This window comes from Oncorhynchus keta, chromosome 14 (genome assembly GCF_023373465.1).
Source record: "Oncorhynchus keta strain PuntledgeMale-10-30-2019 chromosome 14, Oket_V2, whole genome shotgun sequence".
In the NCBI taxonomy this organism is placed as follows: domain Eukaryota; kingdom Metazoa; phylum Chordata; class Actinopteri; order Salmoniformes; family Salmonidae; genus Oncorhynchus; species Oncorhynchus keta.
This window is the reverse complement of record NC_068434.1, coordinates 70,088,452-70,108,024: the sequence shown is the minus strand read 5'-3', so window position 1 is coordinate 70,108,024 and position 19,573 is coordinate 70,088,452. Positions and strand designations below refer to the sequence as shown.

The 19,573-nt window shown below is 45.3% G+C and overlaps 2 protein-coding genes across 2 annotated transcripts; both read left to right on the top strand.

Annotated features, from left to right (window-relative positions):
* Nucleotides 1–75: 75 nt before the first annotated feature.
* Nucleotides 76–5,744, top strand: LOC118393891 (mucin-2-like). The gene is made up of 8 exons (XM_035787062.2): nucleotides 76–259; nucleotides 1,071–1,174; nucleotides 1,466–1,928; nucleotides 2,093–2,194; nucleotides 2,276–2,312; nucleotides 2,412–2,483; nucleotides 2,619–5,018; nucleotides 5,116–5,744. The coding sequence occupies exons 1-8, from the start codon at nucleotides 161–163 to the stop codon at nucleotides 5,208–5,210; spliced, it is 3,372 nt and encodes a 1,123-aa protein (XP_035642955.2). The 5' UTR covers nucleotides 76–160; the 3' UTR covers nucleotides 5,211–5,744.
* A 3,558-nt stretch (nucleotides 5,745–9,302) lies between these two features.
* LOC118393896 (uncharacterized) lies at nucleotides 9,303–18,651 on the top strand. Its single transcript, XM_035787074.2, has 5 exons — nucleotides 9,303–9,460; nucleotides 9,597–9,710; nucleotides 9,849–10,387; nucleotides 10,506–10,582; nucleotides 18,413–18,651. Exons 2-5 carry the CDS (start codon nucleotides 9,605–9,607, stop codon nucleotides 18,516–18,518), a joined length of 828 nt encoding a protein of 275 aa, XP_035642967.1. The 5' UTR covers nucleotides 9,303–9,460; nucleotides 9,597–9,604; the 3' UTR covers nucleotides 18,519–18,651.
* Nucleotides 18,652–19,573: the final 922 nt, after the last annotated feature.

Here is a 19,573-nt window from a genome sequence, read left to right as displayed (position 1 = left end):
GGGGGGGGGGTAGAAAGGCGAGGCCCCTTGTTGTCAAATCTGTCAGTCTAGCTTGGCTTGGCCCCTCCTACCTTGGTGGAGGCAGGGAATACTGCTGCTGGTGCTCTTAGCAACCGTGCCTCGGCAACAGCCACGGCAACGGAGTGCTGTGTCTCCCCTTATGGAGCTTCCATTGGGTGGGCCGGCACTGAGGCACTACACCCGCAACAGACCTAGACCACACCGACAAAACCAACACCTCCGCCCCAGCAGACCACAGGTACAGAGGGATGGAAAAAAAAATGGGTGCTGTGTAGAGGCGTAATGGTGAGGGGAGATGTGATAGGGTACAGTGGGGAGAGGGAGGGATGGAGGGAAGATGCCTGGTGCCTGCTTGATTCAAGGTACTTGTATCGCAACAGCAACCAGCTGCTTGCATATTCTACACCAATAGTGTGTGTTTGGGGGGATTGCCTTTGTGTATAGGATTGTGATTGTATGTGGCTAATTTCTAGGGCTATATAATGCTTCGTCTGAAGCTGGTGGGCTTTTTCTTGGTAGGTATGTGTGAATTTTCTCTACTTTAGCCATCATTACCTTATCCATTGTATGCCTGCCATTGGTACTGTGTCAGTCACGATCAGAGTTGCACATGTAATGCTGGTTTTGTTGGATGAACTAAACCAAACCTAATCACATGGGCAGCCTTAGTGCCACAAGAGATGACATCATAGGGTATTAATGGTTTTCTGAGTCAGTCATTGGTAATTGTACATACCAATGGTAGTGTGATAATGTAGATCTAGGGGATATATGAGGTGTTGATGTGTATATTCTGTGTGTCAGGGAAGTCTGAGCCCATGAGGTGACAATTTTATGTAATAATTACTATGTGCTATATGAAGTAAACTGCTCTCAGTAACCTGATATCCAACATTGCACTCTTTCCACGAATTGGAAACCCTTTTGCTTTCTATTTCTCTGGTAGTCTAACTGCACTCACACACATTCTCACACACAAACACCTAATAATCACAGATGTCATAAAACACCTGTCTTTCTCTGTGCGTGTGTGCATGGGTGTGACACAGGAATCGGTGGTTGACAATGAAAATGGAGTCCCTAATCACATGGGGCGAGTTGATGAGGGAGTTGAAGAGTTCTTTACTAAGAGAGTCCTTCCTGTCGACACCATGTGAGTATCTGACCAAACTCATTTTTAGATAATCTGACACTCATCCCCAACACATCTTAACCAGCTCACAATTAACCTCTTTAAATTTGAGTAATTTATGAGATGCTCATATTCATAACAACCTCCAATAAGTGCATTCAAGGAATATAATTTATAACATTTTCCTGACCACATTACCTGCATGCACGCCCTAGCTTGTCCAGCTCAGGCCACATGGCCAGGAAAAACTTGGGCCCTATGATTGACAAACACACACATGCTGATCCTGTGCTACTCTGACTCTTCCTTCAGGAAAACACAGAAAGAGTCTGAGGAACCTCCCATTACTGAACAGGAAGTGGAAGTAGCGCCTGCTAGCGCCGTCCCTTGCCCCGCCCCTTCCAGAACCCTACGGAGGAAGCTGGGCGAGTTCTTCACCCTTAAAAAGCGGAGGGCTGTGAAATCAGAGGGAAGCCAAGAGGGGAAGGCCAAGAAGACCTCCATCGCCGACCTAATTCGGCCTCTTAGGGAGGCCACCAGAGCTGAAAAAGATCAAGTGAAGGAGAATGAAAAAGTGAAAGAGAAGAAGAGTGTGGATGACAGCTTTGTGACAGGAGATCCAGTGGAAGCAGAAACCCATCCTGATGGTCCCACTCCACTGAGGGGTGAGGCTCTACCCCGTCGTGCGCTAAGAGAGGGGAAGTCACAGTCTCTCATTCTGCTCTCTGGATCCGCAGCCAACACTGGGAACACCAAGAACACTGCACAAGGGAAGGTAGATATTCAAATGTGTTCAACCGACCCTTTGAAACAATTTGATGGGTTAAAGCAATTTGGTCAATTCTACACCGCCTATGAAAGGATTGTTTTTGCTTTTATTTTGAGCATTCTTTAGTTTGGTCTTATCGGCACTGACTGCTTCTCCTTGGTTCTGGTTAGTTTCAGAAACACTCGTCTGACAGCCATCATGGCTTTGAGCAGCGCCTCCAGCTCATGCTACAACGTATTGGTGTGTCCAAAGCTCAGCCAGGAGAGACACAGGTGTGTATGTGCATTTATCTGAGTGTGTATGTGGTTGTGTGTCTATATGGAAAACATAAAACTTCTTATTCCATTCTACAGAGTCAGGAGGGAGAGATGAAAAAAGCTGAATCAGAGGGTAAGTCCTTTTACTCATATAACACTTGCTAGAGTATATGTGCAAGTCTGTGTGTGGTAATGGATGTGTGTTTTCCTTCATTTTCTGTCTCGGTTTCAGGCACTATCATCGATAATAAACCTGAGCCCCCACCCACATTTATGAAGCCCCGGACCATGTCCACCTCATCAGGTAACACACACATGCACAAATACACTCATGCAGACAAACACACGCACGCACACACACACACACACACACACACACAAACACACACATTATTGTATACAATTTTGTGTATCTTATGCTCATCTTCTTTCTCTTTAGATACGAGACGAGCGGTCCGACAGAGTGTGTCCGCACATGAGTCAGCTGGGAAACCTGCTCTGCCTCCTAAGCCAATAATTAAGCGATGCCCAACCCCACCTCCCACTATCTACAGTCATCTCACCCCTGAGAATGACCTATCCCAAATACAGGAAGGAGAAGCATGTTCCCCCACAGACCCCACCCCTAGTATCACTGATACCCCTACCAGTTCTAAACCTATCCCCACTGACACCACTATTCCCATCACTGTCCCAGATCCCACTAACTCTTCTATTCCCACAGACACCATCATTCCCTCCCCTGCCCCAGATCCCACTAACTCTTCTATTCCCACTGACACCATCATTCCCCCCGCTGTCCCAGATCCCACTAACTCTTCTATTCTCACTGACACCATCATTCCCCCCGCTGTCCCAGATCCCACTAACTCTTCTATTCTCACTGACACCATCATTCCCTCCCCTGTCCCAGATCCCACAAACTCTTCTATTCTCACTGACACCATCATTCCCCCCGCTGTCCCAGATCCCACAAACTCTTCTATTCTCACTGACACCATCATTCCCCCCGCTGTCCCAGATCCCACTAACTCTTCTATTCTCACTGACACCATCATTCCCCCCGCTGTCCCAGATCCCACTAACTCTTCTATTCCCACTGACACCATCATTCCCCCCGCTGTCCCAGATCCCACTAACTCTTTTATTCTCACTGACACCATCATTCCCCCCGCTGTCCCAGATCCCACTAACTCTTCTATTCTCACTGACACCATCATTCCCTCCCCTGCCCCAGATCCCACTAACTCTTCTATTCTCACTGACACCATCATTCCCCCCGCTGTCCCAGATCCCACTAACTCTTCTATTCTCACTGACACCATCATTCCCTCCCCTGTCCCAGATCCCACAAACTCTTATATTCTCACTGACACCATCATTCCCTCACCTGTCCCAGATCACACTAACTCTTCCATCCCCGTTTCTACTACTGCTACTTCCTCTAATTCAACCCCCAATGACATCATCCCCTCTACAATGTCTGCACCTACCCCTATCAATACTACAGTGCCCACCCCCAACACCACCACCTTCATCCCCAGTACTAACCCTGCCACAACCACTACCAATACCTCCATCACAACTACATCTGGCCCTATGAATATTACAACTTCCACCCCCCCTACTGACATGAACTTTGACTCTATCCCCACTATTACCCCCACCCCAACTCCCCCTGCCTCCACTGACTCCACCACCCCAACCACCTCTGCGTCGTCCATCTCTAATCTAGTCACAATCACCATTACAGGCATTACTGCCCCAACACCTGTTAACACTAATACTGATACCCATACATCAACAACCCCCATCACTAATGCTTCTAGCCCTACCCTTACTGATACTACCGCCTCAACTTCTACTGACTCGAAAACTCCAACACTAAATAGTCCCATCTCCATAATTGCTTCTGCTGGCAACAACACTTCTACTCCCACCCCCACTACCTCTCTGTGTCCCTCCCCCACGAACTCTCTGTGTCCCACTACCTCTCTGTGTCCCACCCTCACTACCCTAATTACTAATTCAGTTACCCCACCTCCATCTCCTGCTGCTACTATAATAACATCGACCCTTAATTCTATGAATGGTGCTTCCAGTCCTACCCATATCTCCATAAACTCCACGGACTCCAACACTACCCAAACCGGAACTCACAATACCAGCGCAACTAACTCTGTCAACTTCACTTCTACCTCAAGCCCCACTAACTCTACTAGTCCTATCCCTACTTGCTCTACCAGCTCAACTTCCACTAACTGTGCTGCTTACACTGCTACTATCCCTAGCAGTCTGATTCCCATTATCTCTAATAATCACTCCCCCACTGTCACTTCTATCCCCACTGCCACTCACTCAACTAACTCCACCAATGTTTCCTCCCCCATATTCTCTTCTACTCACACCACTACTAACACTACTAGTACCATCCCAACTAACTCTACTAGCCTGACCACTAGCCCCACCCCCATTAACTCTAGCCCCGTCACCACTATCTCTACAGGCTGTTCTAATATCACCACTGCCACTAACTATTCTGTCCTCATCAGTAGCCCCAACCCCATTAACTCTACTACCAACACCCCCACTAACCCTTCAAATCCCACCAACACCACTAAACCTACTAACTATACTACACACACCACTATCTCAATCCCCACTAATTATGTTACTCATAGTCCCACTAACTCTTCTCTTCATAGCCCCACTAACTCTTCCAGTCCAACACCCACTATCTCTGCTAGCCCTACACCAACTAATACTATTCAACCATTACCTGAGGAGAGAATTAGCCTTAATCCTGCAATGGGACTGCTGTCCATGACTAAGGCTACAAGTAAGTGTGTGCTTTCAATAGTAATAATAATATTGCTTGAAATTTGGAATTAACATGTTGAAAATAACATTTTGTCCTTCCCTTTCCTCTCCTACAGATGACCTGAATGCTGAGAGGGTAGAGAGGAACAAGGAGACAGAAGAGAAACGTAGCAAGGAAGATGTCAGGAGGGCCACAGAGAAAGATAAATAACAAATCATTGGCGCACAACATATGCAAAACCATAAAAGAGGAGGTGGGTCTGCAGAAGGTAGATGAGATAATGAGGCAGGGAGTAGAAGGGAACAAATCAAATGAAGAAAGAGAGTTGTGTAAAAAGGATGGGGATAAAAAGAGGGAAGGAGGGAGCAATGTGTCAGATGAAAAAGAGTTCAAAACTAAGGAGGTGGTAGAGAGCAAGTCAAACAAGGGACCAACTACTGTGATAGAGGCAGGGGAGACCACAGTAAAATAAATGGGGGGAGAGTCCATGGGACTGAGTACAGGGACCACATCACAGCAGAAAACAACAGAGGGTGGAACATCGGACCAAAGAACTGAGACCCCCTCTGTGTGACACAAATGGACTGACCCAGCAACGTGTCTTTTTTTTTCTCAACCATGTTTACATTTGCATTGCACGTATTGTATGATTATGTAATACATCAACTGTGGTGAAATATGTTTACAATAGATGTATATGAGATACAGTACTTATGATAATTAAAAGTAATATTCATAATGTCATGATGTCTTTATCATGTTTCAGTCCGTCTGTTAGTTCCTACCTCCCAATCTCTTTCAAATGTCTACAACTAAGCCTAAACCAGAGATGTATGACAAAAGTTGGTGGAAGGGGAGAGATAGAAGTGTTTCTTCATGGTAGTACCAGAGTGAATCATTGCCCTATTCCCATATGCCCTCAACGACACACCTTGACGGACAGAAATTATTGGATTGATTAAGGTAATATGTGGTTGCAGAACCATATCTGGCCATCACCTGTCTCTAATGACAAATTGTCAAGGGCAGACAGAGGGGAGCAATTACACTAGGGGATGTTGCTCCCAATAAGTTACTCCTAAAGACATAATTTCCTCATCTCCTTTCTTTTTTTAAGGGTAGATGAAGGGACTATACAGGTGTTCCCCACAAGTGCTTTAATACAGACATTTTAGATAAGGGGTCATGAATGGACAAGAAAAGGAATATAACGTGTGCGTGTGCAGTGGGACAGGACACACTTATCGGTATCGAAATGGCGTGAACAGTGTTTCCCATGATAGGGGATTGCAGTGGGAACCATTTGCTGTGGAAAGGTTCCCCAACGGAACGTAAATAAAGTAACATCAGTCAGTGGAACCGCTACATTCAATCAGACTCAAAGGTGGTTGTCGTTGTTTTACTATCAGGTGAGTTGCAATATATAATTGCCGCTGTTCCCAAATGTAATAGTGTAAATCTGAACGACATGACGACCTAGGGCAGTGGTTCCCAACCAGGGGTAGTAATTGAGTAGACACATAAGACCAAATGCACATGAGGGGGTACTCCGGGCAAAGCAAAATTCAGTTGGTGGTACAGTAACTAAAAAAAGGTTATGAACCACTGACCTAGGGGATCTACAGTAGCTAGCTAACGTTAGGGGTAAGCAGCTAAGTTTGCTGTCACACGAGTAGGAGGAAGACTTCGCCGTACAGTTCACAACAAAGCAAGCTAAGTAACGTTAGTATTGATGTTTTCTCGACATGATCTATTCTATTAGCTAGTTAATAAATCCACAACTGTGTATGGATATTATAGTTACCACAGTTAGTGTAATAACAGGTAACTAGCTAGTATTTTTTAATTTTTTTAATTTTACCTTTATTTAACCAGGCAAGTCATTTTCAATGACGGCCTGGGAACAGTGGGTTAACTGCCTGTTCAGGGGCAGAACGACAGATTCGTACCTTGTCAGCTCGGGGGTTTGAACTCACAACCTTCCGGTTACTAGTCCAACGCTCTAACCACTAGGCTACCCTGCCGCCCCCACTGAAAATAGTAGTGCCATCAACTCTCAACTGTCACATTATTCTGTACATGCCTGTCTCCAGTGTTTTAGGGTGCATGGCCATGACTCTGGGTAGGAGGACTAAGTTGGAGTCCTGGATAGAGCAGGTCATCCTGAGTTATGGTACAGAGCCAAAAGAGGAGAAGAAGAACACTGATAAAAGCGCATGTTGTTGGGGTAATGAGGCTTCTAGTACATACACATCATGCAAGGCCTGTGTTCCAAGTTTAGAAGGTGTGTGTGTGTGTGTGTGTGTGTGTGTGTGTGTGTGTGTGGGTGGGTGGGTGTGTGTGTGGGTCGGCCGAATGTCAGAGTTCCAAGCCCGGCCGACTGAGGGTTTGACAACGTTGCTGTTCCTCTCTGATGGAGTGGTGCACATCCCCACCATACTGACCCAGGATGCCTAGGAGACTCTTCAGGAGTGAGTTAACATTTAGGACAAGCGTAGAGGCCTATGAGATCATATTAAATTACATGTATGTCTAAAACCCACCTATAAACCATTTATTTTTAAGCCCAGTACAAATCTAACAGCCAACACAAGGAGAAACAAGACTAGACAAAACTTATTAAGGTCATTAAAAACCATACAGCAAATGGTGATGCATTTCTATCTATCTGTATCCTCTGGCAGGCAGGAGGACCGTGAGTGCTTCTCCAGTCTCATTAATTGCACAGTGTGTGTGTATTCATACACCCTGCAGTTCAACATGGACTCTGAGCAGGTGCGTGTGAATGATCCTATGATACTGGTACTAGAGTAGTCCTTTGGTCTTAGAGAGACAGCTCCTGTTCTTTATTCTTTACCATTCAAATTTTATTTTACTCTAAATGTGTCCTCATCTCCTCAGACAAGGAGCCAGTTTTACTTATCGGTTGGTGAGCTGACCACCACATCAGCTGGGGCTGCTAAAGACAACACCCCTTGCTGGTAAGAGACGCACCTCCTGGCCTCCAAACCCAGACACCCACACATATGCACCTTAATTGGGAAGAACAGGCTCATTCTGGAGCGGATTGAGTGAAATGGTAACAAATACATTAAACACATGGTTTCCAGGTCTTTGATGCCATTCCATTTGCTCCGTTCCAGCCATTATTATGAGCTGTTCTCTCCTCACTAGCCTCCTGTGATACACACATTAAATGTAGTGACTCTCCAACTTGATTTTGTTTCAGCACATCGCTCAACTCAGTCAGACAAAAGATCTGTACAACATGGAGGTGAGTATGGGGTGTGTCTATTTATATGTTGTTTTTTTCAAATTGTATTTAACGAGGCAAGTCAGTTAAGAACATATTCTTATTTACAATGACGGCCTACCAAAAGGCCTCCTGCGGGGACAGGGGCTGATATTAAAAATAAAAATGTATTAAATTAAAATATAGGACAAAACACACATCACAACAAGAGAGACAACACAACACTACATAAAGGGAGACCTGAGACGACAACATGGCATGGCAGCAACACATGACAACATCATGGCAGCAGCACAACATGGTAGCAGCACAAAACAGGGTACAAACATTATTGGGCACAGACAACCGCACAAAGGGCAAGAAGGTAGAGAGACAAGAGTCTGTGTTTGTGCATTTTTTTGTTGTATGTAATACATGTGAACATTACTTTATATATTGTATTTGTTGATCATGTGTTTTCTTTTATCCCCAGATCCCTGCTTGCACAGGATTCTGTCCATACTCAGAACACCCAGTCTGGTACGGAACTCTATACACTCTGCACTACATTGATGATTTGTATCCTTATTGTTTGCCACACCTGTGTATATGACTATGTTTCCTATCTACTAGAGTTCAGTCTGTCAGAGCTGCTGGGGGAGTGGCAGCATGACTGGCGCCAGTCTCTGTTGAAGGATGTGATGGAACTCCTGAGGACACCCACAAACCCCCCTCCCCACAGCCCTCCACCTACCACGCCCTCACACACACTGGCACCAGATGGGCTATTGAAAGGTTCAGATATAAGGTGTGTGTGTGTGTGACCAACCTATTAAATGTAAGAAAACAGTAGGAAATCTGCAACTTTACAAGAAGGTTGTTGTTTTTTCCTAGAGGGAGGATACTTTCAATGTCCCTGTGTCTCACCTACACATCCCAGATGATCTGAGCCAGAAACTACACACACCCTCAGGTAACACTTAAGGGTGTCTCACCCTCTCTCTCACACCTGAAAATCACTTACACCTGTTTGGTCTTTCTGAGCTGACCGTTGTGTTTTATTTAGAAGACAACAGTGAAACGCAGAGTGGACTGGTCCCTCCATCTGAAGACAGAATGACAGACCCACCAGAGACCGATCAACCAATCATTGCTGCTGACATTAGGCAGACTGACAGGCCAGTGCCTCTGGAGAGAAGACATCCTGCTCATGGTCCCACACATTCCTGTGAGTTATGTTTGTTAACTGGTCCATGCTGTAGATTAAGTATTTGCTATCCGTTACTGCTAGCTGAAGTATGCTGCTACCACAATAGAGCCCAGTGTGTGTACAAATATCTATATTTTTCTCTCCCTCTCTCTAGAGGAGAGTATGGATGGTGAGGTGGTGTCAGGAGTGACCGGAGGAGCAGTGGCGAGCCCATGGGACATGTTTGCTCCAGCAGCTGAGATGCTCAGGACCTCCTCTGCATCTGACGGTGTGCTCCTTTCCTTTTAACTTTTCAATCATTCAACCTCTATACACACACACACACACACACGTCACACCATGCACATTTGTCTTTGCGCCGTACTAGAGATATTCTAACTACTGTCTCTCATTGGTTCCCTGACAGAATCCATCACCTCGGAGCCCCTCCCCCTCCAGAAGAGCCCGTCTCTGCTCGACCCCACTCCACAACCAGTCACCCTTGCAACGTTTCCCCTGGCAACCAACACCCAGGTGCCAACCCTGACCCATGGGGCTACCCAAAGGTCAGGCGAGCACTCCCTTCCTACTTATCAAAAACCAGGCCCCTCCCACAGCCTACTCCCCTCCAGTGGCGGCTCCTCCACTGTGAGTCTATCTACAAAGCACCAACGCTCTGGCATGAAGCTCCACCACAGTGGCTTAACCACAACACTTCAACTTCCAGTCACGGAGCAGCAGGATCAGGTGGAGGAGGATGTTGTGAAGAGGTGTAGGAAGGTTAAGAAGAAGAGTTCTGTGCAGTCCCCCAAGGATAATGATATCACCTGGGAGGAGGAAAATATGCAGAAGAACTGCAGCCTGCCCTCCTGGATGTTTGAAATTCAGGAGGTTTCCAGGATTGGGGAGGGAAGCAGCTGCAAACAGAAGGCAGGTGCAGCAATAGCCCCCCGGAGGTCCTCCAATGTAAGGGTGACCAGTTTTCAACCAAGAAATAGGATATATATTGACCATTTAGTGGAATTTTTAACCTGTCCGTTTTGTTAGATTGGTGTGAAGTAAATTATCTGTCTTGCTCTCTCAGGTTCACAGTGATGGCACTTCGTTCTCATATTCTTATCAGCTGTGTGGCCGCATTTCGAAGGATCTAAGCCATTTAAAGTAAGTAAACCGTGTGTGTGTGTGCCGTGCCTTCGGAAAGTACTCAGACCTCTTTGCTTTTTCCACATTTTGTTACTTTACAGCCTTATTCTAAAATTGATTAAATAAATACAAATCTTCAGCAATCTACACACAGTACCCCATAATGACAAAGCAAAAAACAGGTTTTTAGACATTTTTGCAAATGTATAAAAAAAACTGAAATACATAATTATTCATACCCTTTGCCCTGAGACTTGAAATTAAGCTCCGGTGCATCCTGTTTCCATTGATCATCCTTGAGATGTTTCTACAACTTGATTGAATTCTACCTGTGGTAAATTCAATTGATTGGACATGATTTGGAAAGGCACGCACCTGTCTATATAAGGTCCCACAGTTGACAGTGCTTGTCATAGCAAAAACCAAGCCATGATGTCAAAGGAATTGTCAGTAGATTGTCCACATTGACCCTGTACCCCCTGTATAAAGCCTTGTTATTGTTATGTAATTTTATTTAGTAAATATTTTCTTAACTATTTCTTGAACTGCGTTGTTGAATAAGGTCTTGTAAGTAAGCATTTCATGTTAAGGTAAGGTTGTATTCGGCGCATGTAACAAATACAATTTGATTTGATTTAGAGCTCAGAGACAGGATTGTGTAGAGGCACAGATCTGTGGAAGGGTATGAAAAAATTTCTGCAGCATTGAAAGTCCCCAAGTACACAGTGGCCTCCATAATTCTTATGTGTGTTCCAAGATGGCGTAGCCGTCAGATGTCTGTTTGTCCCATGTATATATCTTTTTAATCTAATTTTCCATCTACGGACTGAACATACTCTCCTGCAACCCGCCTCACCCAATGTGGTACGGATCTGCTATTTTTTTTTACACTTTAGTATTGCTTGAATCATCTATTCCACCGCACCCAAAAATCTGCTTCTTTTACTCTCTGTTCCGAACACACTAGACGACCAGTTCTTATAGCCTTTAGCCGTACCCTTATCCTACTCCTCCTCTGTTCCTCTGGTGATGTACAGGTTAACCCAGGCCCTGCAGCCCCTAGCTCCATTCCCCAGGCGCTCTCATTTGTTGACTTCTGTAACCATAAAGGCCTTGGTTTCATGTATGTTAACATTAGAAGCCTCCTCCTTAAGTTTGTTTTATTCACTGCTTAAGCACACTCCGCCAACCCGGATATCCTAGCCTTGTCTGAATCCTGGTTTAAGAAGGCCACCAAAATCCTTACATTTCCTTCCCTAACTATAACATTTTCCGACAAGATAGAACTGCCAAAGGGGGCGGAGTTAGCCTGCAGAGTTCTGTTATACTATCCAGGTCTGTGCCCAAACAATTTGAGCTTCTACTTTTAAAAATCCACCTTTCCAGAAACAAGTCTCACCGTTGCCGCTTGTTATAGACTCCCTTCAGCCCCCAGCTGTGCCCTGGACAACATATGTGAATTGATTGCCCCCCGTCTATCTTCAGAGTTCGTGCTGTTAGATGACCTAAACTGGGACATGCTTAACACCCCGGCCATCCTACAATCTATGCTAAATGCCTTCAATCTCACACAAATGATCAAGGAACCTACCAGGTACAACCCTAAATCCATAAGAACAGAGAACCGATATAGCCCTTGGTTCACCCCAGACTTGACTGCCCTTGACCAGCACAAAAACATCCTGTGGCGTTCTGCATTAGCATCGAATAGCCCCCGTGATATGCAACTTTTCAGGGAAGTCAGGAATCAATATACTCAGTCAGTTAGGAAAGCTGAGGCTAGCTTTTTCAAACAGAAATGTGCATCCTGTAGCACTAATTCCAAAAAGTTTTGGGACACTAAAGTTCATGTAGAATAAGAGCACCTCCTCCCAGCTGCCCACTGCACTGAGGATAGGACACATTGTCACCACCGATAAATCTACATAATCAATCATTTCAATAAGCATTTTTCTACGGCTGGCCATGCTTTCCACCTGGCTAACCCTACCCCGACCAACATCTCAGCACCCACTGCAGCAATGTGCCCAAGCCACCCCACCTGCTTCTCCTTCACCCAAATCCAGACAGCTGATGCAAAATCTGAATCCCTACAAATCAGCTGGGCTAGACAATCTGGACCCTCCTTTCTAAAATTATAATCTGAAATTGTTGTAACTCCTATTACTAGCTTGTTCTACCTCTCTTACGTATCATCTGAGATCCCCAAAGATTGGAAAGCTGCCGCGGTCATCCCCCTGTTCAAAGGGGAGACACTCTTGACCCAACCCGCCCTGCCTTTCTAAAAATCTTTGAAAGCCAAGTTAACAAACAGATCACAGACCATTTTGAATCCCACCGTCCCTTCTCCACTATGTAATCTGGTTTCCGAGCTGGTCATGGGTGTGGCTCCTCAGCCACGCTGAAGGTCCTAAACGATATCATAACCGCCATCAATAAAAGACAGTACTGTGCAGCCGTCTTCATCGACATGGCCAAGGCTTTCAACTCTGTCAATCACCGTATTCTTATCGGCAGACTCAACAGCCGTGGCTTCTCAAATGACTGTCTCGCCTGGTTCACCAACTACTTCTCAGATAGAGTTCAGTGTGTCAAATTGGAGGGCCTGTTGTCCAGACCTCTGGCAGTCTCTATGGGGGTGCCACAGGGTTCAATTCTCGGGCCAACTCTTTTCACTGTATATATCAATGTCACTCTTGCTGCTGGTGATTCTCTGATCCACCTCTACGCAGACGACACCATTCTGTATACAACTGATCCTTTTTTGGACACTGCTAACAAACCACCAAACGAGCTTCAATGCCATACAACACTCATTCCGAGACCTCCAACTGCTTTTAAATGCAAGTAAAACTAAGTGCATGCTCTTCAACCGATTGCTGCCCGCACCCTCCCGCCCGACTAGCATCACTACTCTGGATGGTTCTGAGTTAGACATTTGTAGTTGTCCACATATTCTAAGTGTCTGGTTAGACTGTAAACTCTCTTTCCATACTCACATTAAGCATCTCCAATCCAAAATTAAATCTAGAATCGGCTTCCTATTTAACAACAAAGTCTCCTTCACTCACTCTGCCAAACATACCCTCGTAAAACTGATTGTCCTACCGATCCTTGACTGGCGATGTCGTTTTAGCCCCCAACACTCTATTCAGACTACATCCAGCTTGCTATCACAGTACCATCCATTTTGTCACCAAAGCCCCATACACTACCCACCACTGCGACCTGTATGCTCTCGTTGGCTGGGTCTCACTACATATTCGTCGCCAAACCCACTGGCTCCAGGTCATCTATAAGTCTATGCTAGGTGAAGCCCCGCCCCACAGGTATATTTCACTGGTCACACCCAAACCCAACACTCCCTTTGGCTGCCTTTCCTTCCAGTTGTGTGCTGCCAATGACTGGAAAGAATTGCAAAAATCACTGAAGCTGGAGTCTTGTATATCCCTCTCTAACTTTAAGCATCAGCTGTCAGAGCAGCTTGCCATTCACTGTACCTGTACACGGTGTGGTAAACCGTGGGGTGTTGGGTTGAGCGTGCAGAAGTTGACACAGAGACAGGGAGGTTTTAGTCCGCAAAAACAACTTTAATAAGCCAGAAAATAAATATAAATGTATTTTATTTCACCTTTATTTAACCAGGTAGGCTAGTTGAGAACAAGTTATCATTTGCAACTGCTACCTGGCCAAGATAAAGCGTAGCAATTCGACACATACAACAACACGGAGTTACACATGGAATAAACAAAACATACAGTCAATAATACAGTAGAACAAACAAAAAAACAAAAAGTATATATACAGTGAGTGCAAATTAGGTAAGTTAAGGAAATAAATAGGCCATGGTGACGAAGTAATTACAATATAGCAATTAAACACTGGAATGGTAGATCGGCAGAAGATGAATGTGCAGGTAGATACTGGGGTGCAAAGGAGCAAAATAAATAAATACCAGTATGGGGATGAGGTAGGTAGATGGGCTGTTTACAGATAGGCTAAGTACAGGTGCAGTGATCTGTAAACTGCTCTGACAGCTGGTGCTTAAAGCTAGTGAGGGAGATGTGTCTCCCGCTTCAGAGATTTTTGCAATTCGTTCCAGTCATGGGCAGCAGAGAACTGGAAGGAAAAATGACCAAAGGAGGAATTGGCTTTGGGGGTGACCAGTGAGATATACCTGCTGGAGCGCGTGCTACGAGTGGGTGCTGCTATGGTGACCAGTGAGCTGAGATAAGGCGGGGCTTTACCTAGCAGAGACTTGTAGATAACCTGTAGCCAGTGGGTTTGGCGACGAGTATGAAGCGAGGGCCAACCAACGAGAGCGTACAGGTCGCAATGGTGGGTAGTGTATGGGGCTTTGGTGACAAAACGGATGGCACTGTGAAAGACTGCATCCAGTTTGTTGAGTAGAGTGCTGGAGGCTATTTTATAGATGACATCACCGAAGTCGAGGATCGGTAGAAAATCACTTAGGTTTGGCTCGGTCCTCATACTCTACTTTTGCTCGGTGTCGGTCTCTCCCCATTCTCTCTTGTGGTATGCCACAGTTCTCCTTTTATTTGGCCTCCACGGCTGGTTGGCACTTTACCCTAATTACCTCCACTTGGAGCTGTCCGTGTCGGGGTGCCCAGCCCAGTATTCCAAGCAGAGGGAGCCAACGACGCCTCACGTACCTCCCCTCTATTACCATTCCCCGGGGTAGACCTCCTGGGATACCACAACAGCCAATCAGTAAATAGCACACCCAACTACCTTATCCCCATATTGTTACTTATTCTCTTACTCTTTTGCACCCCAGGATCTCTACTTGCACTTCATCATCTGCACATCTATCACTCCAGTGTTAATGCTAAATTGTAATTATTTCACCTCCATGGCCTATTTATTGCCTTACCTCCCTACTCTTCTACATTTGCACACACTGTACATAGATGTTTCTATTGTGTTATTGACTGTACGTTTGTTTATGTGTAACTCTGTGTTGTTTTTGTCGCACTGCTTTGTTTTATCTTGGCCAGGTCACAGTTGTAAATGAGAATTTGTTCTCAGCTAGCCTACCTGGTTAAATAGAAGTTAAATCAAAAAATATATAAAATTCTTAAATTGAAGAAATTTGGAACCACCAAGACTCTTCCTAGAGCTGGCCGCCCGGCCAAACTGAGCAATCTGGGGATAAGGGGCCTTGGTCAGGGAGGTAACCAAGAACCCGATGGTCACTCTGACAGAGCTCTAGAGTTCCTCTGTGGAGATGGGAGAACCTTCCAGAAGGACAACCATCTTTGCAGTACTCGGCTAGATGGAAGCCACTCCTCAGTAAAAGGCACATGACAGCCCGCTTAGAGTTTGCCAAAAGGCACCTAAAGACTCAGACCATGAGAAACAATATTCTCTGGTCTGATGAAACCAAGATTGAACTCTTTGGCCTGAATGCCAAGTGTCACTTCTGGAGGAATCCTAGCACCATCCCTACGGTGAAGCATGGTGGTGGCAGCATCATGCTGTGGGGATGTTTTTCAGTGGCAGGGACTGGGATACTAGTCAGGATCAAGGCAAAGATGAACAGAGCAAAGTACAGAGATCCTTGATCAAAACCTGCTCCAGAGCTCCCAGGACCTCAGACTTCCAACAGGACAATGACCCTAAGCACACGTGTCCTTGAATGTCTGAATGTCCTTGAGTGGCCCAGCCAGAGCCTGAACTTGAACCAGATTCAACATCTCTGGAGAGACCTGAAAAGAGCTGTGCAGCAACACTCCCTATCCAACCTGACAGAGCTTGAGAGGATCTGCAGAGACGAATGGGAGAAACTCCCAAAATAGAGGTGTGTCAAGCTTGTAACGCCAAACCCAAGACTCAAGGCTGTAATCGCCAAGGTTCTTTAACAAAGTACTGAGTAAAGGGTCTGAATACTTACACTACCGTTCAAAAGTTTGGGGTCACTTAGGAATGTCCTTGTTTTTTTTAAAGAAAATAAAAAAATGTTGGTCCATAGTACACAGCATTGTACGAGATCTTCCGTTTCTTGGCAATGTCTCGCATGGAGTAGCCTTCATTTCTCAGAACAAGAACAGACTGATGAGTTTCAGAAGAAATGTCTTTGTTTCTAGCCATTTTGAGCCTGTAATCGAACCCACAAATGCTGATGCTTCAGATACTCAACTAGTCAAAAGAAGGCCAGTTATATTGCTTCTTTAATCAGCATAAGTTTTAAGCTGTGCTAACGTACAGTGGGGGAAAAAAGTATTTAGTCAGCCACCAATTGTGCAAGTTCTCCCACTTAAAAAGAAGAGGCCTGTAGTTTTCATCATAGGTACACTTCAACTCTGACAGACAAAATTAGAAGAAAAATCCAGAAAATCACATTGCAGGATTTTTAATGAATTGTTTTGCAAATTATGGTGGAAAATAAACTTTTGTTTTTGACCAAATAATTATCTCAATACTTTGTTATATACCCTTTGTTGGCAATGACAGAGGTCAAACGTTTTCTGTAAGTCTTCACAAGGTTTTCACACACTGCTGCTGGTATTTTGGCCCATTCCTCCATGCAGATCTCCTCTAGAGCAGTGATGTTTTGGGGCTGTTGCTGGGCAACACTTTCAACTCCCTCCAAAGATTTTCTATGGGGTTGAGATCTGAAGACTGGCTAGGCCACTCCAGGACCTTGAAATGCTTCTTACGAAGCCACTCCTCCGTTGCCCGGGCGGTGTGTTTGGGATCATTGTCATGCTGAAAGACCCAGCCACGTTTCATCTTCAATGCCCTTGCTGATGGAAGGAGGTTTTCACTCAAAATCTCACGATACATGGCCCCATTCATTCTTTCCTTTACACGGATCAGTCGTCCTGGTCCCTTTGCAGAAAAACAGCCCCAAAGCATGATGTTTCCACCCCCATGCTTCATAGTAGGTAGGTATGGTGTTCTTTGGATGCAACTCAGCATTCTTTGTCCTCCAAACATGACGAGTTGAGTTTTTACCAAAAAGTTCTGGTTTGGTTTCATCTGACCATATGACATTCTCCTAATCTTCTTCTGGATCATCCAAATGCTCTCTAGCAAACTTCAGACGGGCCTGGACATGTACTGGCTTAAGCAGGGGGACACGTCTGGCACTGCAGGATTTGAGTCCCTGGCGGCGTAGTGTGTTACTGATGGTAGGCTTTGTTACTTTGGTCCCAGCTCTCTGCAGGTCATTCACTAGGTCCCCCCGTGTGGTTCTGGGATTTTTGCTCACCGTTCTTGTGATCATTTTGACCCCACGGGGTGAGATCTTGCGTGGAGCCCCAGATCGAGGGAGATTATCAGTGGTCTTGTATGTCTTCCATTTCCTAATAATTGCTCCCACAGTTGATTTCTTCAAACCAAGCTGCTTACCTATTGCAGATTCAGTCTTCCCAGCCTGGTGCAGGTTTACAATTTTGTTTCTGGTGTCCTTTGACAGCTCTTTGGTCTTGGCCATAGTGGAGTTTGGAGTGTGACTGTTTGAGGTTGTGGACATGGTTGCTGATAATGGGCCGTTTCCATCTACAATAGTCATTTACAACATTAATGTCTACACTGTATTTCTGATCAATTTGATGGTATTTTAATGGACAAAAAATGTGGTTTTCTTTCAAAAACAAGGATGTTTCTGTGACCCCCAAACTTTTGAAAGGTTGTGTATGTAAATGTATTTTTCTAAAATCCTGTTTTTGCTTTGTCATTATGGGATATTTTGTGTAGAATGATGATGAGGGGGGGGGGGACTATTTTAATCAATTTTAGGATAAGGCTGTAACCTACAAAAATGTGGAAAAAGTCAAGGGGTCTGAATACTTTCCGAAAGCTCTGTGTGTGTGTATCGTGCAGGATTCCCGATGGCATGGTGCACTGGGCTGTACGGTACCTGGTCCCTTCCATGCAGACGGAGGTTGTCAAGGACACACAGCTGCGACCGCAGACTCACCCCAGTTGACAACCTGAGGTCATCGCCCCCATCTTCCCATTGTGTTGAATCCTTAGTGTACAGAGGCAGCTTTGTTTTTTTATGAATCTCTTGTTATGTTTATGTAACATTCTGAATATTGATAAATAAATATACATTAGTAATTGAATTGTGTCAACTCTATTGAGAAGCAGGCAAATGTGGACTTAGCTACTTTTAATTTGTCAACAGCAATATAATTTCACTGTCAGTTACTCAGATGTGTTTTCCTTAATTTTACTTTTGAATAACACACATGCACTTATTTCCTTATGAAAACATTCACTGGCTGCTCTCATAAAATACAATCATATCAGATGTCCTCTAGAATAATTTTAACAAAATATAAGCACAACAAAAATAGTCACAGTTACATAATGCTTGTACATAGTGCTTTAAACAATTATATCTACTCAATGGAAGTCAGTGTCGTGTGGTGGGGTGGGGTGGGGTGGGGGCTTGCCCTGGGAATTCCTGAAGAGGCAAAGGCATAGAGGAAAGGGTTGAGGCAGCTGTTGATGATGGTGAAACCCATGAGGACATTCCAAGCTGAGTCACACATTCTCCACAACCTCGTTCTGCACGGCCAAGTTCACCAGGGCCAGCAGGTTGAACAGGTGCAGCGGAGTCCAGAAGCAGAAGAAGGACACAACGATGCAGATGACCGCTTGGTCGCCGTCTGCTGCCTGAACAGGGCCGCCTGGCTCACCCTCCTGTGGAGGTAGAAGTAGGACGCCACCACGATGCAGCAGGGAACTACAAATCCCAGCAGCGTTTGGACAAGTAGGGTGGCCATTTCTTATCTGAGGCTCTGGAAGTGTGAGCTGCAGGATTTTCCGCCATGGTATGTTTTGACGTCAAGGACAGAGAAGGCGGTAGAGGCAATGAGCCCTGCCAGCCCCCACAGGGACAGGAGGAGTGTCTCTTCCCCCATACGGCCTAGCTGCGCCCAGTTGTGGGGGTACAGCACCTGGATGCAGCACTGCACACTCAGCAGGGTGATGGTCAGCACACTACCATTCAGGCTGCAATAGATCAGAAAGAAG

Excerpts from the sequence above, each read along its gene's own strand:
- LOC118393891 (XM_035787062.2), top strand. The coding sequence starts at position 161 with ATGGAGCTTCCATTGGGTGGGCCGGCACTGAGGCACTACACCCGCAAC. Across the intron at positions 2,313-2,411 it reads GAAAAAAGCTGAATCAGAGG|GCACTATCATCGATAATAAA; the intron begins GTAAGTCCTTTT and ends TCTCGGTTTCAG. Across the intron at positions 5,019-5,115 it reads GTCCATGACTAAGGCTACAA|ATGACCTGAATGCTGAGAGG; the intron begins GTAAGTGTGTGC and ends CCTCTCCTACAG.
- LOC118393896 (XM_035787074.2), top strand. The coding sequence starts at position 9,605 with ATGGATGGTGAGGTGGTGTCAGGAGTGACCGGAGGAGCAGTGGCGAGC. Across the intron at positions 9,711-9,848 it reads GACCTCCTCTGCATCTGACG|AATCCATCACCTCGGAGCCC; the intron begins GTGTGCTCCTTT and ends GTTCCCTGACAG. Across the intron at positions 10,583-18,412 it reads AAGGATCTAAGCCATTTAAA|GATTCCCGATGGCATGGTGC; the intron begins GTAAGTAAACCG and ends TGTATCGTGCAG.